Raw genomic sequence first — 18,832 nt, 5'->3', positions numbered from 1 at the left:
CACGAAACAACGGACACACAGCCAGCACCAATTAGCAACAATCTATCAATCATGATACAACCACACGACCAATCATTCCACTTATTGAAACAAAGCCAGCACTCCACACACACCCCACCAAGATTTATAGAAAGACGGCAGCTCTGACCACGCTTGAAGCCCAAAACCCAGCCTAAAGATGGCGAGTGAGACCTCGCCGAAACGTTGCCAAGACAATCTCAATCTTACACGGGAAAGGACCCGAATACAACAAGAGAGCATACCTACACCAGTGAAAATGTACGAAGACAAACATATATATACTACTGTGTCCTCCAGGCCTCAGGAACCTCATCGTCTTAATGGAAGTCTTCCTTTTCCAAATGCTGCGATTGGGTTTCTGAGGGCCTGATCCTGTGGACCAAAGAGCCAGAAACCCCAAAGGCAAAATGAAACAGGGGCCTCCTCTGAGAAGTCCCAGGTCTCATTGTATGCGTGACGTTTCATCTGACATTTCACACGCTGCCTTTGGAGACATTCGGAGGAAAGAAGAGCAGGACTGATGGGACTCAAAAGGCCCCTCGGGTACATAAGATGGTTTTCCCTCTTCCAATACACACCCACAGCCCAACAGAATTAACAGCACGGGCTGCACAGCTAGTTCTCAACTTACAACCAGTTGGTTAGTGACCATGAGTATTCAAAGGTACCAGGTTCACTGACAAAAGTGACTCACAGCTGCTCCTCGCTCTCAGAACTATTGCGATATCCCCTGCAGCCACCCGATCAAAGTTTGGGTTGCTGGGCCACCCGCAGGGGTCTTCAGGGCAATCGCAGCCTTCATCCCCCCCCCCCCAGATGTGTGGGGTGGGAGTGCTCAAGGGGCTGCCCTTTGCAACCTTCCCAGCCAAGCCTTTCACAAGGAATTCGCTTAACAACTGCACTGACTCACTTAAGAGGGGCAAAAAAGACCGTAAACCTGGGTGTGACTCACTTAACAATGACCTTGCTTAACCACAGGCATCCTGGCCTCCACTGTGGTCATTAGCTGAGGATCACTTGTGCAGCCGTAAACCCATTTCCAGGGGCCGCACAAGGCAAACTCTACAGCTGCTTGGACGAAAGGAAGGGCCAGCCAAGGTGGGGTGGTGGGCAGGGGGAGGCCAGGAAGCCCTCCTTGCAGGGTTCAAATGTCCGCAGCCGGCTTGGTGGGTGGGAAGAGCGGCCTCCTGTGGCCCTGGGGGTCTCCAGGCCCCTCTTGCCTGTCAGCCGAATCAGTCCTTCCTCTCCCCGCCTGACTTGGCCATGTAAATACTCTCTCATCACACACAGTCCTTAATTACATTCGGTCCCATTGATGCCAATTACAAATCATCCTTGATTAAACATGGCCCCATTGTTAATTGCACATTATCCTTGATTACACACTGTTTTCACCCTGTTGCCTCACGCAGGGCTCCTTCTGACGGAGGCCACTGAGCGAGGCCTCCCTGGCTTAAGTCTCTGCTTCCGAGGGCTTCAGGGGGAATCACACCAGTTCCCCCACTGAATCTAATCCCGTTATTTGCTCCTAGCATTTTTAACCGACTGAAGGAATCTGGAATAATTCTGTCTTGTATCAGACCCAATTTTAGGTCAGCTGCAGATGTGACTGGCATTTCTTTACTCCTTCACCCAAGCCATGAATAAAAACATAGGCGAGGCTCAGGCTCCAGGCCAAATCCTGTGGCAGGTCTCCCTGGATCCAGGAGGAGCCGTTGGATCCTGTCTTTACTATCTTTATTTTTATAAATAAGGAAGGTATTCGGGTTCAAATGTGTGACGGCCGAGACAGGGAGCCTTATCAGACAGCTGAATGGAAACCTTGGGGAGGCTCCATGAATCCTCAGAGACCTTGTCAAGGGAGGGTTTGGGGTGACCGGGACACCCACCACAATAACACAGGATTTCATGCGTTTTGGGGAAGGACTGGGTCAGATCCAGAAGGCGGGCGCCCCCTCTCCGGCCAACTGCCCTGGGGGTGTCTGTGTGTCCAAGAGCAACACACATTCTGGGGGGGGGGGTTGTCATTTATGGGCTGAAAGCCCTCCCTCTGCCTTTTAACTTTGCAATTGTTCTCTTTAATCTGTTTTCTAACTTGGTTTTTAACTATAGCTCATGTATAATTTTATTATTTCATCTGTAAACCACCAAGGCACATAAGTGTGATGATCAATATGGAAATATGATAAAATAAGAACGGAAAGGAAGTAAACCTTCAGGCCTATCACTCCATCTTTCTCAGCAGAATGCCTGCAAACACAAGATGTGAAGACTTCTTGCTGCTCACCCCCGTTTCTGCAAAATCTCTGGGACTTTAGCAAAGTCTTTTCTCCATGAAACCCTCGTTAGTTCTCCAATCCCCAGCTGCAGGAAGACGAGAGAGATGCACAGAGCCTGCCATGTCATCCAGAACTGCTATCCCCTCCTCCGCCCCAAGTACTTTAACCGGCACTTCTCCATCCGCAGGGGTGAAACTGCCTGGCTTCTGGGCTGGGCCTTCATTTTATCCGCGCAGCACAGAAGCGTAGAGGGATCCCTACGGGAGGAGCGAGTGATCTCCTTTCTTTTCCTTTCTCTTATCAGGCCTTCTGGAATTTACTTTTGGGGGGGGTGGGGGGGGTGAAAAAGGTATCAAGAGAAGGGATTCAACCCCCCGGTCTCTGCCTGGGAAAATTCCTCCCAGCCTTAAGAGGGAGGCGGCTGAGGGGAAGTCAGAATCAAGAGAAGAGAAGCTGGTTGTATTTTATAGGTTTACAGCTGAAACTGCTGCCACTGAATGAGAACCTTATCCTGTAGAAAGCAACGCAATCATTTCTTAAGGTTCCCTCAGGGAAAGGCTGCCTCTTGCAAAAAATAAAAATCCCTCCTAAATAAAACTTGATGAATGTGCCGTCTTCCGTCTCCGGCACCCTGGGCCGCCCTGCCCGGTGGCTGCAGAGGTCTGGACTGGGCAGAACAAGGCCATTCAAGCCTCGTAAGGGCGGGAGGGCTCTGGGGTCCAGGACCCCCATTCCTCAGGATTCTCCCTCTCTTGTCCTGGACAGGGATGGCCTTACAGAACTGGTGTGCAATTTGGGGCTCCCGTTGGAAAAACCGGCCCAGCCGCCACCCTTGGAGCGCTTCGTGCCCCCTGGCAGCCCTGCCTCAGCTGCTGCCTACTGTGCCGCCTAAGTCTTGCCGGCTGCCCGCTTGCTTGAGAGGTGCAGCCATGCAGAGCGAGTGAATGGCTGGCAAACCCAAAAACTTTGGCAAGGAGAGGCGCCCACAACCCAGGAGCCAGCAGCCACACACACACACACACGCACCCGTGCTGCTCGCTGCGCGTTTCCAATGAGCAGCCTGGGGAGCTGGACTCTAGAGGCCACCCCTGGGCAGGTGGGGAAAGGGCCAAGGAGGGGGCGGTCCGAAACTACACCCGGCAGAAGAGGCCCACTCTGCCCAGCAGACAGGGGCTCTGCTGCTTTTTACAGCTTGGTACAAAATTGTGTTCTTTTTACAAGCAGGACACGAACTCTTAAATATCCAGCAGGTCAGGAGCTCCCAAAACGCTGAGAAGGCTGCTGTTATTACAAGTTCAAAACCAAACCGGGTGACTCAGGAATTTCCACTTAACTTTCTCTATGGCCAGAATCTCTGGCATACAGGCGGCATTTTTATGGGACGCCGGTGCTTTTCGACTCCGAAGGTAGTTCTTACTAAGGCTGCTGATGTGCGTGGCTAATCCCTGGAATGTTACTTTTAAGGTACCGTTTATTTAGGCACACAGCTCGCTCTTTTTCCAATTGCATGATTTACCAGAAAGCTTACTAGGAATCCACTTTAATGCTCCCTTAAATAGGGAAACGTCCGGCTGGCTTCTATTCCTGCTTTATAAAGTCGGGGGCAGCCTCTGTGCAGGAGAGGACACACGAGTGCCCTGAGACGCTACTGGAAAGCCCCAGCGGGAGAGCCAGGGGCGGTCAGGTGAATTCCGCCTTGAGCCTCCAAAGCCCTTCGCCCCCCGACTGCCGGTGGAAAGTGCAGAGGTTTCTCAGGAGTTCCCGGAAGATGCAGGACTGCTGCGTGGTCAGCTTGGAGCCAAATTCCTGCAGGATTTCGCGCGTGCTGGCCTGGCCCGGCAGCTGGGCCTGGAAAGCCATGAAGCTCCGGATGTCCGAGAGCAGCTCATCGTGCTCTGTGGGGGCCGTGGGGGCCCCGGGGATCCTGTGCTGGAAGCTCCCTTCAGCCGGATCCGCCCTCTGCTGGGATCCAGTCAGGTGGTTCCTTTCCCTCATTTTGGCCAGCAACGAAGAGGAGTCCAGAGCGCTCGAAGAGGCCTCTCCATCGAAGGGAGGGAGTCTGCTGCCGGCAGGGTCTCCTCTCTCTCTCTCACCCTCCTGCAGAAAGAAATCGAAAGGGTGGGGGGGGGTTCTTCTATCACAGAACTTAGAACAGTTGAAAAGTTCTGATTTGTGTGATGCCAGGATCCTAAGAGCAGCGTAACTCCCTTTACAATCCAGGAAGCTGTTTTTGGGGATGCGATCATTACGAATTCTTCTCAAAGCACTTTTGAGAATCTATTAACCAATTTGTTAAGGAGAATATTGTGAAGCCCTCTGTTGGAAGTTCAGGCACGTCACACCACTCCCCACCCCCACCCCCCACCCCCCGGTCTACTGAGGGGGAAGAACAACACTGTCAAAAGAGGAGAGAGACTCAGTCTCACCTTAAAGGGGACATTTATGAGGCCTCCTTAAATGCTGCGGTGCTTACTTTTGAAATAATAATGGGGACAAGCACACACTTCGAAACGCAACTTTGTAATATTATGCAGAATCAACACAACTTCTGAGCAGAAGCCCCCACCCACCCTTCCGTCCTCCTTCACTCTCACAAATGGGTGAACCGCTCAGAGCACAGCAATTCCTGGCCTTCCTCTGCTGGTGAGGATCTTGAGAGGAACCCAATTATTTGCCCAAGTGGAGAATGACTTTCAAACGCCGAGAGCAGTTTTAAACCCCCAGGGAGGCCTCCCATCAGACCACCCTGGGAAAGCTACATGGGCCCTTCGCGCTTCCTACAGAGGCGGCTCCTGGGGAGAGGAGGCGGCCATCGCGGGCTCTAGAAACCTGAACATGGCTTCCACAAGGCGGCCAAGGTGTGATGAGCCACTTGGGATGAGACCAAGGAGACACAACCCCATTTATCAAAAGGCTCCCCCTGTGGAAGTCAAAAGGGGATTAAGCGGAGTGTAGCATGCAAACTGGGATCAAGGCTGGAACTTGTCATCAGGAGGCGGGTGGGCCGAGCTGCTTCTGTGTGTAGGAGGGTACCCTCTGTAAGGGGACGTCTTACGTTCACTATCAGCTGTTCATGTTTCAACTTGCACTTTTTCCCTGAAGCCTGATTGGAAGACGATGAGGATATCATGAGATTTGGGTTCCTCTTCTGGCCAAATCTGCTTCTGAAATTGAACAGAAACCAGAGGTACATTCTTCACAAACTGATCGCATGGCATCCCAAGGCAGATACATTTGCACACAGAGACTGGTAATAGGGGGCCAAGTGGCAAAGCAGAACATAGGAAGGCTGACTCCAGGGACCCCTCCTGCCGGCCCCCAACCACAAACGGCATTGGTTTAACTCGTCTCTTCTGCCCCCCCCCCCCCCCCCACTTCCTGAGTGCTATTTTCCCATCTCTTTCCCATGCAGAAAATATAAGTTTCATCCCTGCTGGTGGGACTGGGTGTGTCTAGCCTAACGAGAGAAGAACTAGGGGAGACATGATAGCAATCTTCCAATTTCTGAGGGGCTGCCACAAAGAAGAGGGGGGGGCTGTTTCCACCTATTCTCCAAAGCACTTGAGGGCAGGAGAAGCAGCGTCGGATAGGAACTCATGAAGGGGAGAAGCAACCTGGACCTAAGGAGGATTTCCTGACACTGAGAACAATTAATCAGGGGAACAGCTGGCCTCCAGAAGCCACGGATGCTCCAACACGGGAGGTTTTTAAGGAGAGGTTGGCTAACCATTTGTCTGAAGGGTCTCCTGCTTGAGCCTGGGGTGGACTAGAAGACCTCCAAGGATCCTTCCAAATCTGATATTCTGTTATTCTGTAACTTATACATAACATTGATTTGGAACTGGGAATATTTAAGCTTTTGGCAGGCCACCGTTCTCATGTCCTATTAACTTAGTCAAGAAATAAGAAAACATTACCCACCTCAAAAAATGATTATTTTTATTCCGGTCACTGACCAGAATTTATCTCATAAAATAATGCAAATGAGATGACGGAAAATTCTCTTGCCTAACAGCCAGGGAGAGTTAGGGTGGCTTCTCCTTCCACATTTTAGGTGGCATCAGAAGACTTCCCAAGCGTTCTTTTTAGACGCTGAAGCCCCGTAGCTATTTCATAAGGGCTAAAGTACAGAGCCGGCATCACCCTTCAGCACGGAGCATGGATTTGCGACTGGGTTGGCCGCCCACCTTCTCTCTGAAGAGGTTATGCCTTGAGATGCAGCAGGTGACCTCCACATTAGCCTTGTGGCTGTGAGAGAAACCACCCTCAGAGCCAAGACGGGGGGGCCAAGGGGCTTACTTGAACCGAGTGGAGGCGCCGTCAGCCCAAGTAGAAGCAACTCCACGGTATCGTTGTCGAGAAACCTTCAGGGCTCGGAGGGCGTCTTGAGCCACACGATTGGCCTCTGCTTCCACCAGCACATAATCTGGACTAGAAGCTTCCATTATGGCGTCATGCTTCATTATGCTGTGTATCCCTGGGAGAGAAAGGAATGAACGGCCTTTAAAAAACCACAATCTCCCCATTCCTCCTGCCTGAAGGGACACGAGATCTTCTGCATGTGAAACTCAACGGCTGCCCTGGAAGGGCTGGGCCAGAGGGGATCTGCTTCAAGCTTGGCTGTTTTGCTTCTAGAAAAGCAGGCTCTGCATACCAACTTCTAAAAATAAAAAATAAAAAATGGGGAGAATGACACAATCTGTCCCAGCCAATATCTCCTTGTCTGGAGAATTCTGGGAGTTGAAGTCCACACTTCTTCAACTGGCCAAGAGTGAGAAAAACCCCAAGTGGGTTACACAGTGAACTCTGATAAACGGGGTGCATAACGGACTTTCTTGTCTCAACTAATTCACTATTATAGGTGGGGTATTGGTTCCTCTTGGCGGATTGGAGGGAGAAATCAAGTGGAGCAGTTCAACATTTGATTAATGCTGGCTAATTTCAATAAACCCCACTGGCCAGAGCCAGATCGATCACACTCTAGGCTCCTGAAGAAACTGGCGGAGGTGATTCCACAGCTGCTGGGTTGTTTTTGAGAGGGGGGGGGGCTGGTGCAGTCCCAGGGAAGGGGAGGGCCGTTTCCATCTTCAAAAGGGGAAAGAGGCAGGAGCTGCCCACTGGAGGACCATGCTGGACAAGAATTGTCCGAGGGATTGAAGAGCAGAGTTTTTTCTGTGATTCAGTCAAAGGATCAGGTAATATTCTGCAGGCAGTGGATTTGACAGATTGAATGAACAGTTTGCATAAAAGTTTCCCAGTTTCTGGAGGCAGAAAAACATTCTGATAACTCTATAAGCAGTTTACATGTGCTACATTAGCTCAACTTGGATTTCCCAAATGATTTATAAAAGGGGTCCAGATCTTGCAGGAATCTGGATCTCTGTCACACGTGGAATTATTTTTAAACAAAATAGAAAACAGCAGAAGAAAGTTACCTGATTTTTTGAAAAGCTTCTCCAAAACGTAATCGTCGCTTTTCGCCGGCTCTCGCAGCTCCTCACGATCTTCCTTCTGGAATTTTCTCTGCTTCACCAGGTGGGGAACCGGCACGCCCTCGAATCTGGCATCTCGAGAACGTTTGGGCCTCTTCCGCTGGCCCTTGGCAGGCTCCGGGGCGGAAGTGGGATCCCTGGGGCTAGTGAGCAGCCGACGATGGCCCTGCTGTTCCCCAGAAGGCAGCCCCTCCCGGCTTACCCCGCCTTGGCCGACCGGCATCGCCTGGCCCTTCCCCTTCAGTGCTCCTCTTCCTCCTCCTTCTTCCGGCTGTGACGGGGCCCCCTTCCCCACCGCTGAAGGCTCCTCTCCGGTCCCCAGGAAGGAATCCGTATGGGCAGGGGGAGTTTGGGTGGGGTCTTTTGGAAGGGGAGGAGGGGATGTTTCCGAGTTCCCCTCGACTGCCTCCCCTGCTGCAAGGGCTGCATTCTCACGTTCCCTTGCTAGGAAGGAATCGGCCTTAGCGGAGGTCGGCTTCGCTTGGCGCCTTTTGGAAAATCCAGAAAGGTTGGCACTGCGACGTTTCAACGGCCGCTTTGGTGCTGGGACATCAGAACCGGTTCCTGAAACACATTAGCACACAAACGGTCACCGGCTGCCCATGCCTCTCTCCGCCTTTCCACATCACCGTCCCTCCGCTGGCGCACCTGCGAAGATGGCGCTGGTTTCGGTGCCCTGGGCTCCGTCCGGAGTGCTGAGGGTGAAGAGCTCGTAGAGGTCGTTGGATTTGAAGAAGCGCCTCTGCTTGGGGTCCTTCAGGATTCTGTTTGTCAGGAACTGTTTGAATATTTGCCTGGGAAAATAAAGCATGTTGGGATGAGGGAAGTTCTCTGTCCCAAACACCACAGGTTTCTCCTGCTGTATCTAGGTCTCTTCTCTCCCTCTCACACACACAGACACACACGGACAATTCCACTATGCACAAACATATGACAGATCTCAAGACTTGGAAAATGTTTTAAGGAATCAATGCAACAAAATAAATAATTTCAATAAAAGGGAAGACCTCCTGCTGTGTTTAAATTCAGAATTGTGCTCGATTTCCAGCCACTGGCTTTTGCCCACTGCCACCGTAACTCAAAGAGGCTCTGGGATTGCCATCCAACGATCCGTCCCAAAGCCTTCAAGCCCCCCTCCCAAGGCAAGAAGGGGCCTGGGCAGCACAGCCAAAGGGAGGAAAGCCGCTGGCTCCAGATTCTCACCCGACACCTGGCGGAAGAAGGGAGGCAAAGGAATCCGGCCGCAACATCCCACTGACCTGTGGTAAATCTTCTCCTCAATGGTCCCTGCGGTGAGGAGCCGGTACACGGTCACGTCCCTGGTCTGGCCGATCCTCCACGCGCGCTCCCGAGCCTGGGACACAAAGGCTTTGCTTTTCAGGCAATACCGGAAGGGCCAGGCGGGTGGTTGCTGGGGCTAAACGCGGGGAGCTCCGGAGGCTCCTTCTCACTTCCTCAAACCGTTGGGAAGCTTTCCTTCCCGCCAAACCCCTCCGGGTGGCCTCCGTTCCCCAGGGGGCAGAGCAGACGAAGGGCAACCTTCCTCCTGCTCTCTGCAAGGCGCCCCCCCCCCCCTCGAGCCTGCCCTAGTGAAAGGGGGAGACCGTTTGCCCGGAGGAAAAGAGGCCTCCCTTCGACCTTGGCTCCTTCTCCAGCCGCCTACCTGAGTGTCTGTGCTGGGATTCCAGTCAGGGTCGTAGATGATCACCCGGTCTGCGCCCGTCAGGTTAATCCCAAGCCCACCAACGCGAGTAGTGAGGAGGAAGACAAAGATGGACGCATCCTGTGTGGATTTGCAAGACAAAGCAGCCTTAGGAAGACAGTGGGAGAGAAGCTTTGAAAGGGACGGCAGGAGCCTCTTTGTAAGCGGAGGGAGGGGGGCACCAAGGCTTCCCTGCCGTGTAGCTTCATCGTCTGTTATTCCAATGGTGGAAACTGCTTAGAGGGGCTGGGAAGCCCTGTGAGGCGGGATCCAGGTCTCGGGGCCGTTGCTCGAGAGCCGTGATGGCGAACCGATGGCACACGGAGCCCTTTTGGATGGCATGCAAGCAGCTGCCCAGCTCAGGCCCACTGCGCATGCCCGTGCCTCCCACCAGCCGGCTGATTTTTGAGTGCCTGGTGTCGGCAGGAGACAGGTGTGAATGTGTGCTGAGTAGAGGGAGGTGGCGGGTGCATGTGTGGGGGGAGAGCGTGCATTCGGGGGGGGGGGGCTGCTGCACGGCTCTCCCATGCCCCATTTTGGGTGCTTCCTCCCCCACCCCACCCCTGGGCATGTGCAGGCGACCCTTGTTTTGGTTCTGGCAGGCCTCCCTGTGAAGCCTCCTGGCACCAAAGACGGGGGTGGCTTTGGCTCTCTCCTAGCGGCAGAAGTCCAGCCCTCAACCTTGACTTGAAGTGGGGAGCCGCTCCGCACTTTCATTCCCCAAGCGAGTTTGCCCCACTCAAAGGGGGGCGGGGGCAAAAAGTGTTGAGTGAAGATGGAACTGGCAAATCTGAGAGCTCTGGGCATCTCCTTGGTTCGGCTCTGCTGCTGCTCACCCTGATCCCAGATATGCACAGCAGCTGCTGGGGGCCTCTGAGGCCTCAGCACGGCTTCCTCACCTCATTGAACCTCCCAATCAGAGGCTGCCTCGAGGCCACTGTGGTGGTGCCGTCCATTTTGAGGTAGGAGTAGTTCCTCTGCTTTAAGAACTCTTCAAGGATGTGCAGCATCTGCAGCATTGGAGGGGGGGAGTGGAGGGGGGGGAAAACAAGCCCACAGGGGTCTCCGATCAGGACCTCTAGCAGCACAGAGGATAGGAAGGAAGGCCGGCCGGCCGGCCTTTAGCAAAAGGCAGCCGAGGGCCGGCACCGAAGCCAAATACCTCCCCCCCAGGCCCCTGGGGGGTCATTCCCCCTTCACTCCGTGGCAAGGGGGCTTCCAACTCACGGGGCCACCTTGTCTCTGAGGCTGACCTGCCTGGACTGGGTGAAGAGCAGCACCCGGTGGCTTTGCTTGTGCCAGATTTTCAGCAGGGACTCCACGACTATCATTTTCCCAGAACGCCTCCAGAAGCCGAACTGGTCTTCTTCCTTGAGGTCCTCCTCGGGGGTCCCCTTCAGAACCTTCGGTCCGCCGGAGAAGATGTCAGGGTGGTTACACATTTTTCTTAGGGCTATCAGCCCTGGGAAGATCTGCACGGGAAACACAGGCAAGCAGGGTCCCCCTCTGAAGCCCCTGGCAGACAATCCGCACATCGTTCTTCCCAAAAACAAGGTCTCATCGGAGCCCCGAGAGGCAGGCGGGGGCTACCTGGGCACATCAGTATCCAAACTTTGCCCACAGAAGGGCAGGTCCTCCGAGTAAGACCTGGGAGACAAAGTCAGCGCCGGGGGGGGGGGGGGCAATCCTGACTCCTGCAGAGGCTCTGAGTAACTTCTGAACACGAAGAAACACGGGCACCCGCCCTGAGCCTGGGAAATGGCCCTTGCAGGTTTGTTTAAAAAAATAAGGAGTGACGTGTGACAAAATTCTGTGCACTTTAAAGTACCACCTGAATGTATCTAAGAAAATGAGCATTCCAGAAAAATGCAGGTAAATCTTACACATTTTATAGAGAGAAACAGACAATTGGAGACAACATAATGAAAAAGACCGGGAAACAGTTAAAAGTTTAAAAAGGTAGTGAAAATGCAAACCCTCTTGATGGAAGTAAATGAGAGAGAGAGCAAAGGAGGCGTTTCTGGAGGGCCCCTCCCTTGTCATCCAGTCGGCTTCTGTGCCTAAGGCAGGACTCGAACCGGAGTCGCAGGGGCAGAACTAGTCTAGGGGCCTTAAGCACTGGAACAAACTGGCACAATACTGAGAAATGAGCTGCAGCTGGCAGAGGGCTCCCATCTTCCCAGGTCCGGCCTTGGAGCCCGAATGAAAAGGGGAGAAAAGCAGGCAGAGCAACCGTGGATGGTCTTGGTTTACATGAGTTTGATTTTCTTTTTCTTCCATCGCCTGCCTCAATTTATTCTACTGCAAATGGCAATGACGTTAGCCCTTTCCTTTGGGTAACCTCTCAAATGCCTCCCTTTGCTGCATGTTACCTGCATTTCTCTGTTGAGGATCTGATAGACTTCTTTGGAATCAATAAACTTTTTGTAGAGTTCTTGCTGTTCAGCCGTCAAGCGACAAAATAAGACCTAGACGGAGAGATTGGAGAAATGGCTGCACTCGCATTGCGCCGAAAGCAAATATTATGGAGCAGCAAAAGCACAAACACACGTCTTCTGCCAAAGACTTGACAACGCCTGGCTTTCGTGACTGGGATCGGCCTCTCCGCGGTGCCCATCTCCAAACCCCTCGGCTCATCCAGGAGGACCCGCAATATGTCAGGCCCATCTTGCAGAAGGAAATTCCCACCTTATCTGCAAGCATAACTTTTAATTAACGCCAGTTTGTGAGACGAACCCCCCCCCCCCTTTGTCTGGGATTGCTCTCCACCAAGCAATATGGCAATCTCCTACCCAGAGATGCCACCGCTCTCAAATGCCTCCATAGACAACTTGGGTCTTCGGGGCATCAGGATTTTAATTTTAACCTACAGTTTTAAACTTAACTACATTAAGTATTCACTGGAATAGAAAACTAGGGTACAAATCGAACAGATTTCTTCTCTCATAACGTAACTGTTGATGGGCATTCACCATGCACTCTAAATTTCCTCTGATATCTGGTAGCAGATTGTAAACCTACAGGAGGATTTATATGAGTGAAAACAACGTATCAGAAAATTGTTTTGTATGTTTTGTGAAGTAAGCTACCCAGAGAAGCTGCTGAGGGGAGCAATTGTAGAAATCAAACAAAGAAAGACTCCGTTTTCAGGTTTCCCAAGAAAGGCGTTTGCAAAATAATTCATGCCATATAATAAATAACGGTGCTGTAGGTTGTAATTCAGTGTCACCTGCAAGCACAGCTCAGTATGTTTACGAGGGCTACCAGTGGGATCTTCCCCAATTAAGACTGGTTTCCAGGATTATTATCCCCTTGAACAAGTGTCAATCTGTCTGTAAGAGATCTGATCTTAATTTACTCCCAACTTCAAGGGGAAACGTTTCATTCTGCAGGGCCAGAATCTCCTCAAAGGTGGCATCTGACCCAATGGGAGGGAGAGGCTGTGGGTGCCCACAGGCCCTGGTCTCCTTCCAAGGATGGGAAGCTCATTCTTCATCTTGGCAAGTCAACAGGGAAACTGTACAAAATGAAAGGTACCTGTTCATTTTTATCTGGCAAGGAGAGGCTCATCTGAACATCGGCCTTCATTCTGCGCAGCAGGTAGGGGTTAATCGTATCCCGTAAAATACAGGCACACTTGTACGCGGTTTTCACCTTTGGGGGGAAAAAATATGCCAGTGACTTTACTCATACTTTGTTATTCCAGTATGGGGATGGTGTGGAAGGAAGGATAAAAGGAACAGCGAAAGATAAGGAGAAAAAGCAAGGAAGTTATCTAGCAAGGAAGCGACTTCCGGCCTTCTTTGTAGCAGCTACAAACATGCCAATCGCCATCTCCAATTCCCCCGCGTTGCCTATCAAAGTTCCCTTCTTCCCATAAACTCCAATCAGCAGTGCCTCCTCATGCCTTTTACCAACAAAAAGCCGGGAGAGGCTTTCCAGAGGGGCTGGGATAGACCTACAAAGGACCTTTCAAGGGGGCCCTGCTGGTCCTCACCTGGACCGGAGAGGCGTTGGAATATCCCCCCATGGTTATGGGGACCGAGAACTGCTCCAGGAAGACGGGGAGGGTCCCCAACTTCCCTGGAAACACAAAATCAAAGAGAGACCACAGCTCCTTGAGGTGGTTTTGCAGAGGTGACCCGGACAAGATGATCCGGTGAGGAGTGGAGAACTGCAACGGGAAGAGAAGAAATTGTGATGTCCCATTGAAACAAAAGAGACAATTCTGCTCAAATGATGTGATACGGTGCTGTGTGAGATTAAAATGAACTAAAATCATCCCAACAGTTTTGCAAAATTGCTCCACTTAAAATGGTTTTTCTTTCTGAGATTCTGTCTATTTTTCAAATATTCACAATTCCACTCCCTCCTTTGCAATTTCATGCATAGCAAATAATTTTCTCTTGATTTATGGCTTGCTTGCTGAATACTCATCCTCCACTACGAAACTATGTGATCAGGCTTGATAAATCGACATTTACAGCTTGAAAATTAATGAGTAGTTACCATCGGCCTCTCCTCTCCCCTTCTCTCCCTCAGGCTTGCCCCACAAAAGCCTCCCCTATCCTATCCCCTTGTCTCCCTCAGGCTCCTCTCCAAACTCCCTGCCAGCAGGCCGGATGAGTCACACCCTGGCCACGCCCAAGTGGCAGTTTGAACAGAGATCTTTTCAGGTGGGGAGGGGGAGTAGAACTCCTTAGCATCAGAGTGTGTTAATAATAATATAAGAAATACTAATGATCTGATGGCCATTTCGAAAAATCCTTTCTAAGTGAGCACCTAGAAGCCAAGACGAACATACGTGCCACATTTCAAGTTTGTAGGTTTTTACCATTCTGGAGATTTTGTGAGCTGGCGTGTGATTTTTGCTTTTTTATATATATATATATATATATATATATATATATATATATATATATATATATATATATATATATATATATATATATATATAAAACTCTTTATGAACAAAACCACATTAGAATTAGTAGGGTTGAGATTTAGACCTACCAAATTCAAAGCATTATTTTTATGTTATTTAATGAAACCATTTCCTAACATCCAAATAATCTGTAGAGATACAAAATGAGGTTATCACTGAATTCCCTCTGAATAAAGCAAAACATTCCTTGGAAAGTCTGGGGAAGCCAGTCGGTGTCTTCTTCTCCCTCAACCGGCCTTCTTTTTAAACATGAGGATAAACTTGTTCAATGCAAAGAAATAGCGTCATAAAGGATTTGATAGAAGTAGAGATTACTAGGACTCATCCATTACACTCATTAGCCTCACTAGGGAAATCAACACATCCACTTTATGTAGAAATCCCAGGGTTTCTGCTACGTCTAATCTATGGCCTCTATATTCTTTGGCTCCGAATTATGTGCACGTATAATCCAGGTATGATCTCAGACCTGGCTTGGACCTTAATGAATGGAGAGGTGCTGTAGAGGGAGGAGGCCTCTCGGCCAGCAGATAACAGTCCAAGGCAATCTTTTTTTGTTTGTCTGTTTCAAGGAATCCTACCTGTTTGCAAGCCAGTGTAACTGCAGCCTTTGGATTCCGAATTTTATGCCCCTCGTCCAGAATCACGTAATGCCAGTTATACCTCTGAAGACTGTCTTGCAACAAGCGAATGTAAGAATAGGAGGTTATCAAGATTCCATTGCAGGCCACAATTTCACGAATCAGTTTTACCTGCAAAAAGGTGATTTTAAGATTATTAAACAGCGAAGAAAACCTCAATTTTCTTGCATAGCTAAACTAACTGAACAGTTGCCCCGTGTTAAATTAGAAACAAAGCGAGATCTTAAAAAAGAATAAGGATTACATTATGGCAATGACAGCACTTGATTACGTGGACGGTGAGTCACAGGGAACAAGATCGACTTTTCTAAATGAAATGTCAAATGAAGACGTCAGAGGCAAACGCTCAAGGGTGACACCCAGCAGGCTCCCCATGTGGCCCCCCGTTACATTCAACTATGGTTTGCTTGATGGACGACGCTCTGGTTTCAAGCCACAACTGAAAGAAGTGCGAAGAAAATCCAGCAAGAGAAGGAAAGAGGATGCCACACGCGCAAGATGACGCCCGGGGCATTTTACCGCTGTTTAGCGTGGCGTGCCTCATCTACCGAGCGAGGGACAGATGGCCTTACACGGCAGAGGCTGGTGAAGAAGCCAACAAAGACTTCTGGGGAAACAGAAATCTCAATTTACAAGTAATTCTCGGGCACAGAAGAAAACCGGAGCCGTCAATGGAGCAGAAAATGGTCCATTTGCGAGGCCCAATTTAAGAGAGTTGTAAATGCGCATTCACTTATTTGCCAGTTAAAGACAAATCTGTACCTCTATGGACACACAAGCGCATACAATGCACACCCAGGCAGAGCTTTCCACGAAGGGCCGCTGCCATCATCGTACGTTGTATGTTTGCTGACCTTAAGTGAACGGAAATATCGGGAGAAGGGAATTAACTTTGCCCAACTTCCAAGAATTGTCTTTGCCATGGGCTGGGCCGATGCTTGTGTCCTCACAGGGTTCTTCTCCTTGCACTTGCTTGCTGTATCCCACAGAACTCAGTGGGAGCTTCTTCCACGGGGCAGCACAAAAAACAAAATTGGAAATTGGCTCTTAGACAATCATTTTGATTCAAGGCTGCGGGGAAACTGCAGGGGTTCCCAACAGGTCTACTCTTATGGAAAGACACCGTTTACAAGCCACAAGTCAAGGAGGAGCCAATTACGAGGAAACTCCCCTTGTGGCTGCAGCTGAGGGTCCTTCATCTCTCAGAATCTTTCTGGCCGGGTTAAGAGGAAGGTCCTGACCAGCCACTCCGAAAACAAAGCCCTCTGCACATCAATCCCAGCGGCAGCCTGGTTGCTCCTTCAATCTCTTCCTTCCCCACCCACAGAGGAAAGCCGGTTGGATTCTCCCTTAGCAGATGAGGTGGCAGGAGGCAGACAGAACAGGACTTAAACAGCACTAAAGACAGGCAGTCCTCAACTTATAACAGTTCATTTAGTGACGGTGCAAACAGCACTGAAAAAAGGGACCGATGACCCTTTTTTACAGTTGCAGCCATTGCAGCCTCCCCAGGGTCACGTGATCAAAATTCAGGCACTTGGTAACTGGCCGGGTTCACTTAACAACCATGTCCCTAACAACTGCAGTGCCTCACCTAACAACCGTGGCAAGAAAGGTCGTAAAATGGGACAAAACTGACTTAATAACAGAAACGTTGGACTCAATTTGTAAGTCAAGGACTACGTGGACTGAACACAAAGATGGATGAAAATGCAGATGCCACTACGTGTATGCACTGGGAGGGATTCTAGAGACCATCTAGTCTGACCCTCAATGGTGGCACCCACTACTATGCCATCCTTAAGAAAAGGCCGTCCAGCCGTTTAGACACCATACTTGCACCTTCTGCTATCAATATTCTTGAAGGCAACGCAGGAGAATTTGCCGTCTGCACCCTCCCCAAAAGACGACGCTTGAAATAAAATCAGGGGATTGGCAGAAATCCTCCCCACTGGACGGATTCTCTCTGACTCCCTCACCTGCCGCAGGGGACACGAACCAGCTTTGTTTATTTCTTGCTCCTCCGCATGGCAGCGCCAGCTCTGTGAATCATGGCGTCTCCATCGGAGGACCCCGAGTGCCGGCCAAGGAAGGAAGGCCCGTCCCCCACCAGCCGTGTTCCCCTTCGGAAGCCCCCAGGCCCCAAATTCAGGGGAGAGAGGGGGGGCCCTTCCAAGCCCCCCCTATTTTGCTATCCTGGTCTCTGGCAGGAGCCACTGAAATCTCTGCTCAGACCTAAGAAGAAACCATCTGAGGCGATTTCAAATTAAAAGCTTGTAAAATGCGTCACCTCTCCCAGATTTTGCAATTAATAGGGTATGTCTGCAATTATCCCGACTCAGAGAAGGCGGCTGCACCGTTGTCATGAAAAGATGTTCTGCGGAAGGGCGGCTGCTCTTGCAGGGGCTCAGGAGACCAAACCCTCCTAGAGGGCAATCAGAGCGGAGGTAGGAAACAACATCCATAAATCACACTGTCAGCGCAGGAGGAGGAGGAGGAGGAGGAGGAGGGAAGAGGAGCAGCCCGGACGGCCCAGGCGCAGGCCGCTCACGGCAGGCAGGCGCAGCTCAGCCGAGGCCCAGGGCTCCGGCATTTACCCAAGCTGTAATTAATTAAAATTTCCTTCAAGCCAAAACTTTATTAAACAAGGAGTTGTGCTGACAATGAAGGAAAAGACGGGGAGGCAATTCATCACGGCCACTTCTCCACTTCAGCTTAAGGTGATGCAAAACTCCCCATAGATCTTTCCAATCCTGGGGAGGAATGGGGCTCCCGGAGCTCCCCCAGGCGTTCCCGGCCTCCCTTCCCCTTTTCTGCCCCTCCTTCAAGGGAAGTTCAGCTCTTCATTCCAGATCGCTCCACAACGGTTGCATGGCCCCTCGTCACAAGGCCCCCCCCTCAACCCATCAGAGGGAAGGGAGGCAGGACCCTCCCAAGGGAAAGGGAAGGAGGGGTCAGCCGGACCCATCCCCTCACACCTTCAGCATCCATCAAACAGTCACTAAGTGGGGACCGGTCGCTAAGTGGGGACCACCATTAAAATTCTGGCTATTATTATTCATACCCTGGATGTTCAGGGACCGTTGTCAGTGCAGGCGTCTAAAGCTGTGAGGTGCATAAGAAAATTCTGCAGTAGAGGAATAATTTGAATCTACAGAAATCTAATATTATATGATAATCCCAATTAAAATGCTCTCTACCTCTGCTTGACCACCTTTCTTAATATTATTATCTTGATTTGATTTAGTTCTAGTGGAACTTTTTAAAATTTTTGTTGAATATCCTGTTCTTGCATTTTCTTCCCAAATATGAAACTTGTGCCTTTTCCACCGGACGTCTGAAAGGGGGCTGGACAGGAGCTTTCCCCAAATGCAACCCGGGGATTGCGGGAAGGTCACAGGGGGCAGCCCAAGGGGAGGGGCTGACCGGCCCCGAAAGCGGAACGACCGAAGCAAAAGGGACACATTTCAAAACGGTGGAAAGGGCCTCCTGTGCCACCACCCACACTTTCTGTGTAGCCTCTGACGGCTGTGAAATTGAAATCCAAGAGTCCAAGCGGGGTCCCTTCCGCAGAAGGGAGCGGGGAGTGAAGTGGGAGACGGATCAAAGCCCTCCCTGCTAGCCTGACCTGAGATCTTCTCTACGGCCTCTGCCTCCTGGGACATAAGGCAGCCCACCCAGAAACCTCCAGGTCAGGGGGCTGTGACTTTACGCCTTCCCCCCTGGAAAACAGAGGAAACCGCTAAAGGGCT

At 50.9% G+C, this 18,832-nt stretch overlaps 1 protein-coding gene across 3 annotated transcripts in view; it reads right to left on the bottom strand.

Annotated features, from left to right (window-relative positions):
- Positions 1-1,748: 1,748 nt before the first annotated feature.
- ERCC6 (ERCC excision repair 6, chromatin remodeling factor) overlaps positions 1,749-18,832 on the bottom strand; it is a 33,172-nt gene continuing 16,088 nt past the window's right edge. For all 3 annotated transcript variants that reach the window (XM_032226873.1, XM_032226874.1, XM_032226875.1), the window contains 13 exons: positions 15,021-15,191; positions 13,492-13,668; positions 13,032-13,148; positions 11,867-11,962; positions 10,748-10,966; positions 10,394-10,504; positions 9,456-9,575; positions 9,052-9,146; positions 8,441-8,586; positions 7,736-8,356; positions 6,600-6,777; positions 5,356-5,464; positions 1,749-4,397 (listed from right to left, as the gene is read on the bottom strand). In XM_032226873.1, the coding sequence (XP_032082764.1) occupies positions 3,981-4,397; positions 5,356-5,464; positions 6,600-6,777; positions 7,736-8,356; positions 8,441-8,586; positions 9,052-9,146; positions 9,456-9,575; positions 10,394-10,504; positions 10,748-10,966; positions 11,867-11,962; positions 13,032-13,148; positions 13,492-13,668; positions 15,021-15,191 (2,577 nt within the window). In that variant the 3' untranslated portion in view covers positions 1,749-3,980. The remainder of the gene's footprint in view (positions 4,398-5,355; positions 5,465-6,599; positions 6,778-7,735; positions 8,357-8,440; positions 8,587-9,051; positions 9,147-9,455; positions 9,576-10,393; positions 10,505-10,747; positions 10,967-11,866; positions 11,963-13,031; positions 13,149-13,491; positions 13,669-15,020; positions 15,192-18,832) is intronic.

The sequence above is a fragment of the Thamnophis elegans genome, chromosome 11, assembly GCF_009769535.1.
Source record: "Thamnophis elegans isolate rThaEle1 chromosome 11, rThaEle1.pri, whole genome shotgun sequence".
Classification (NCBI taxonomy): Eukaryota; Metazoa; Chordata; class Lepidosauria; order Squamata; family Colubridae; genus Thamnophis; species Thamnophis elegans.
The sequence above is the reverse complement of the archived record's forward strand: the minus strand, read 5'-3'. Positions and strand labels throughout refer to the sequence as shown.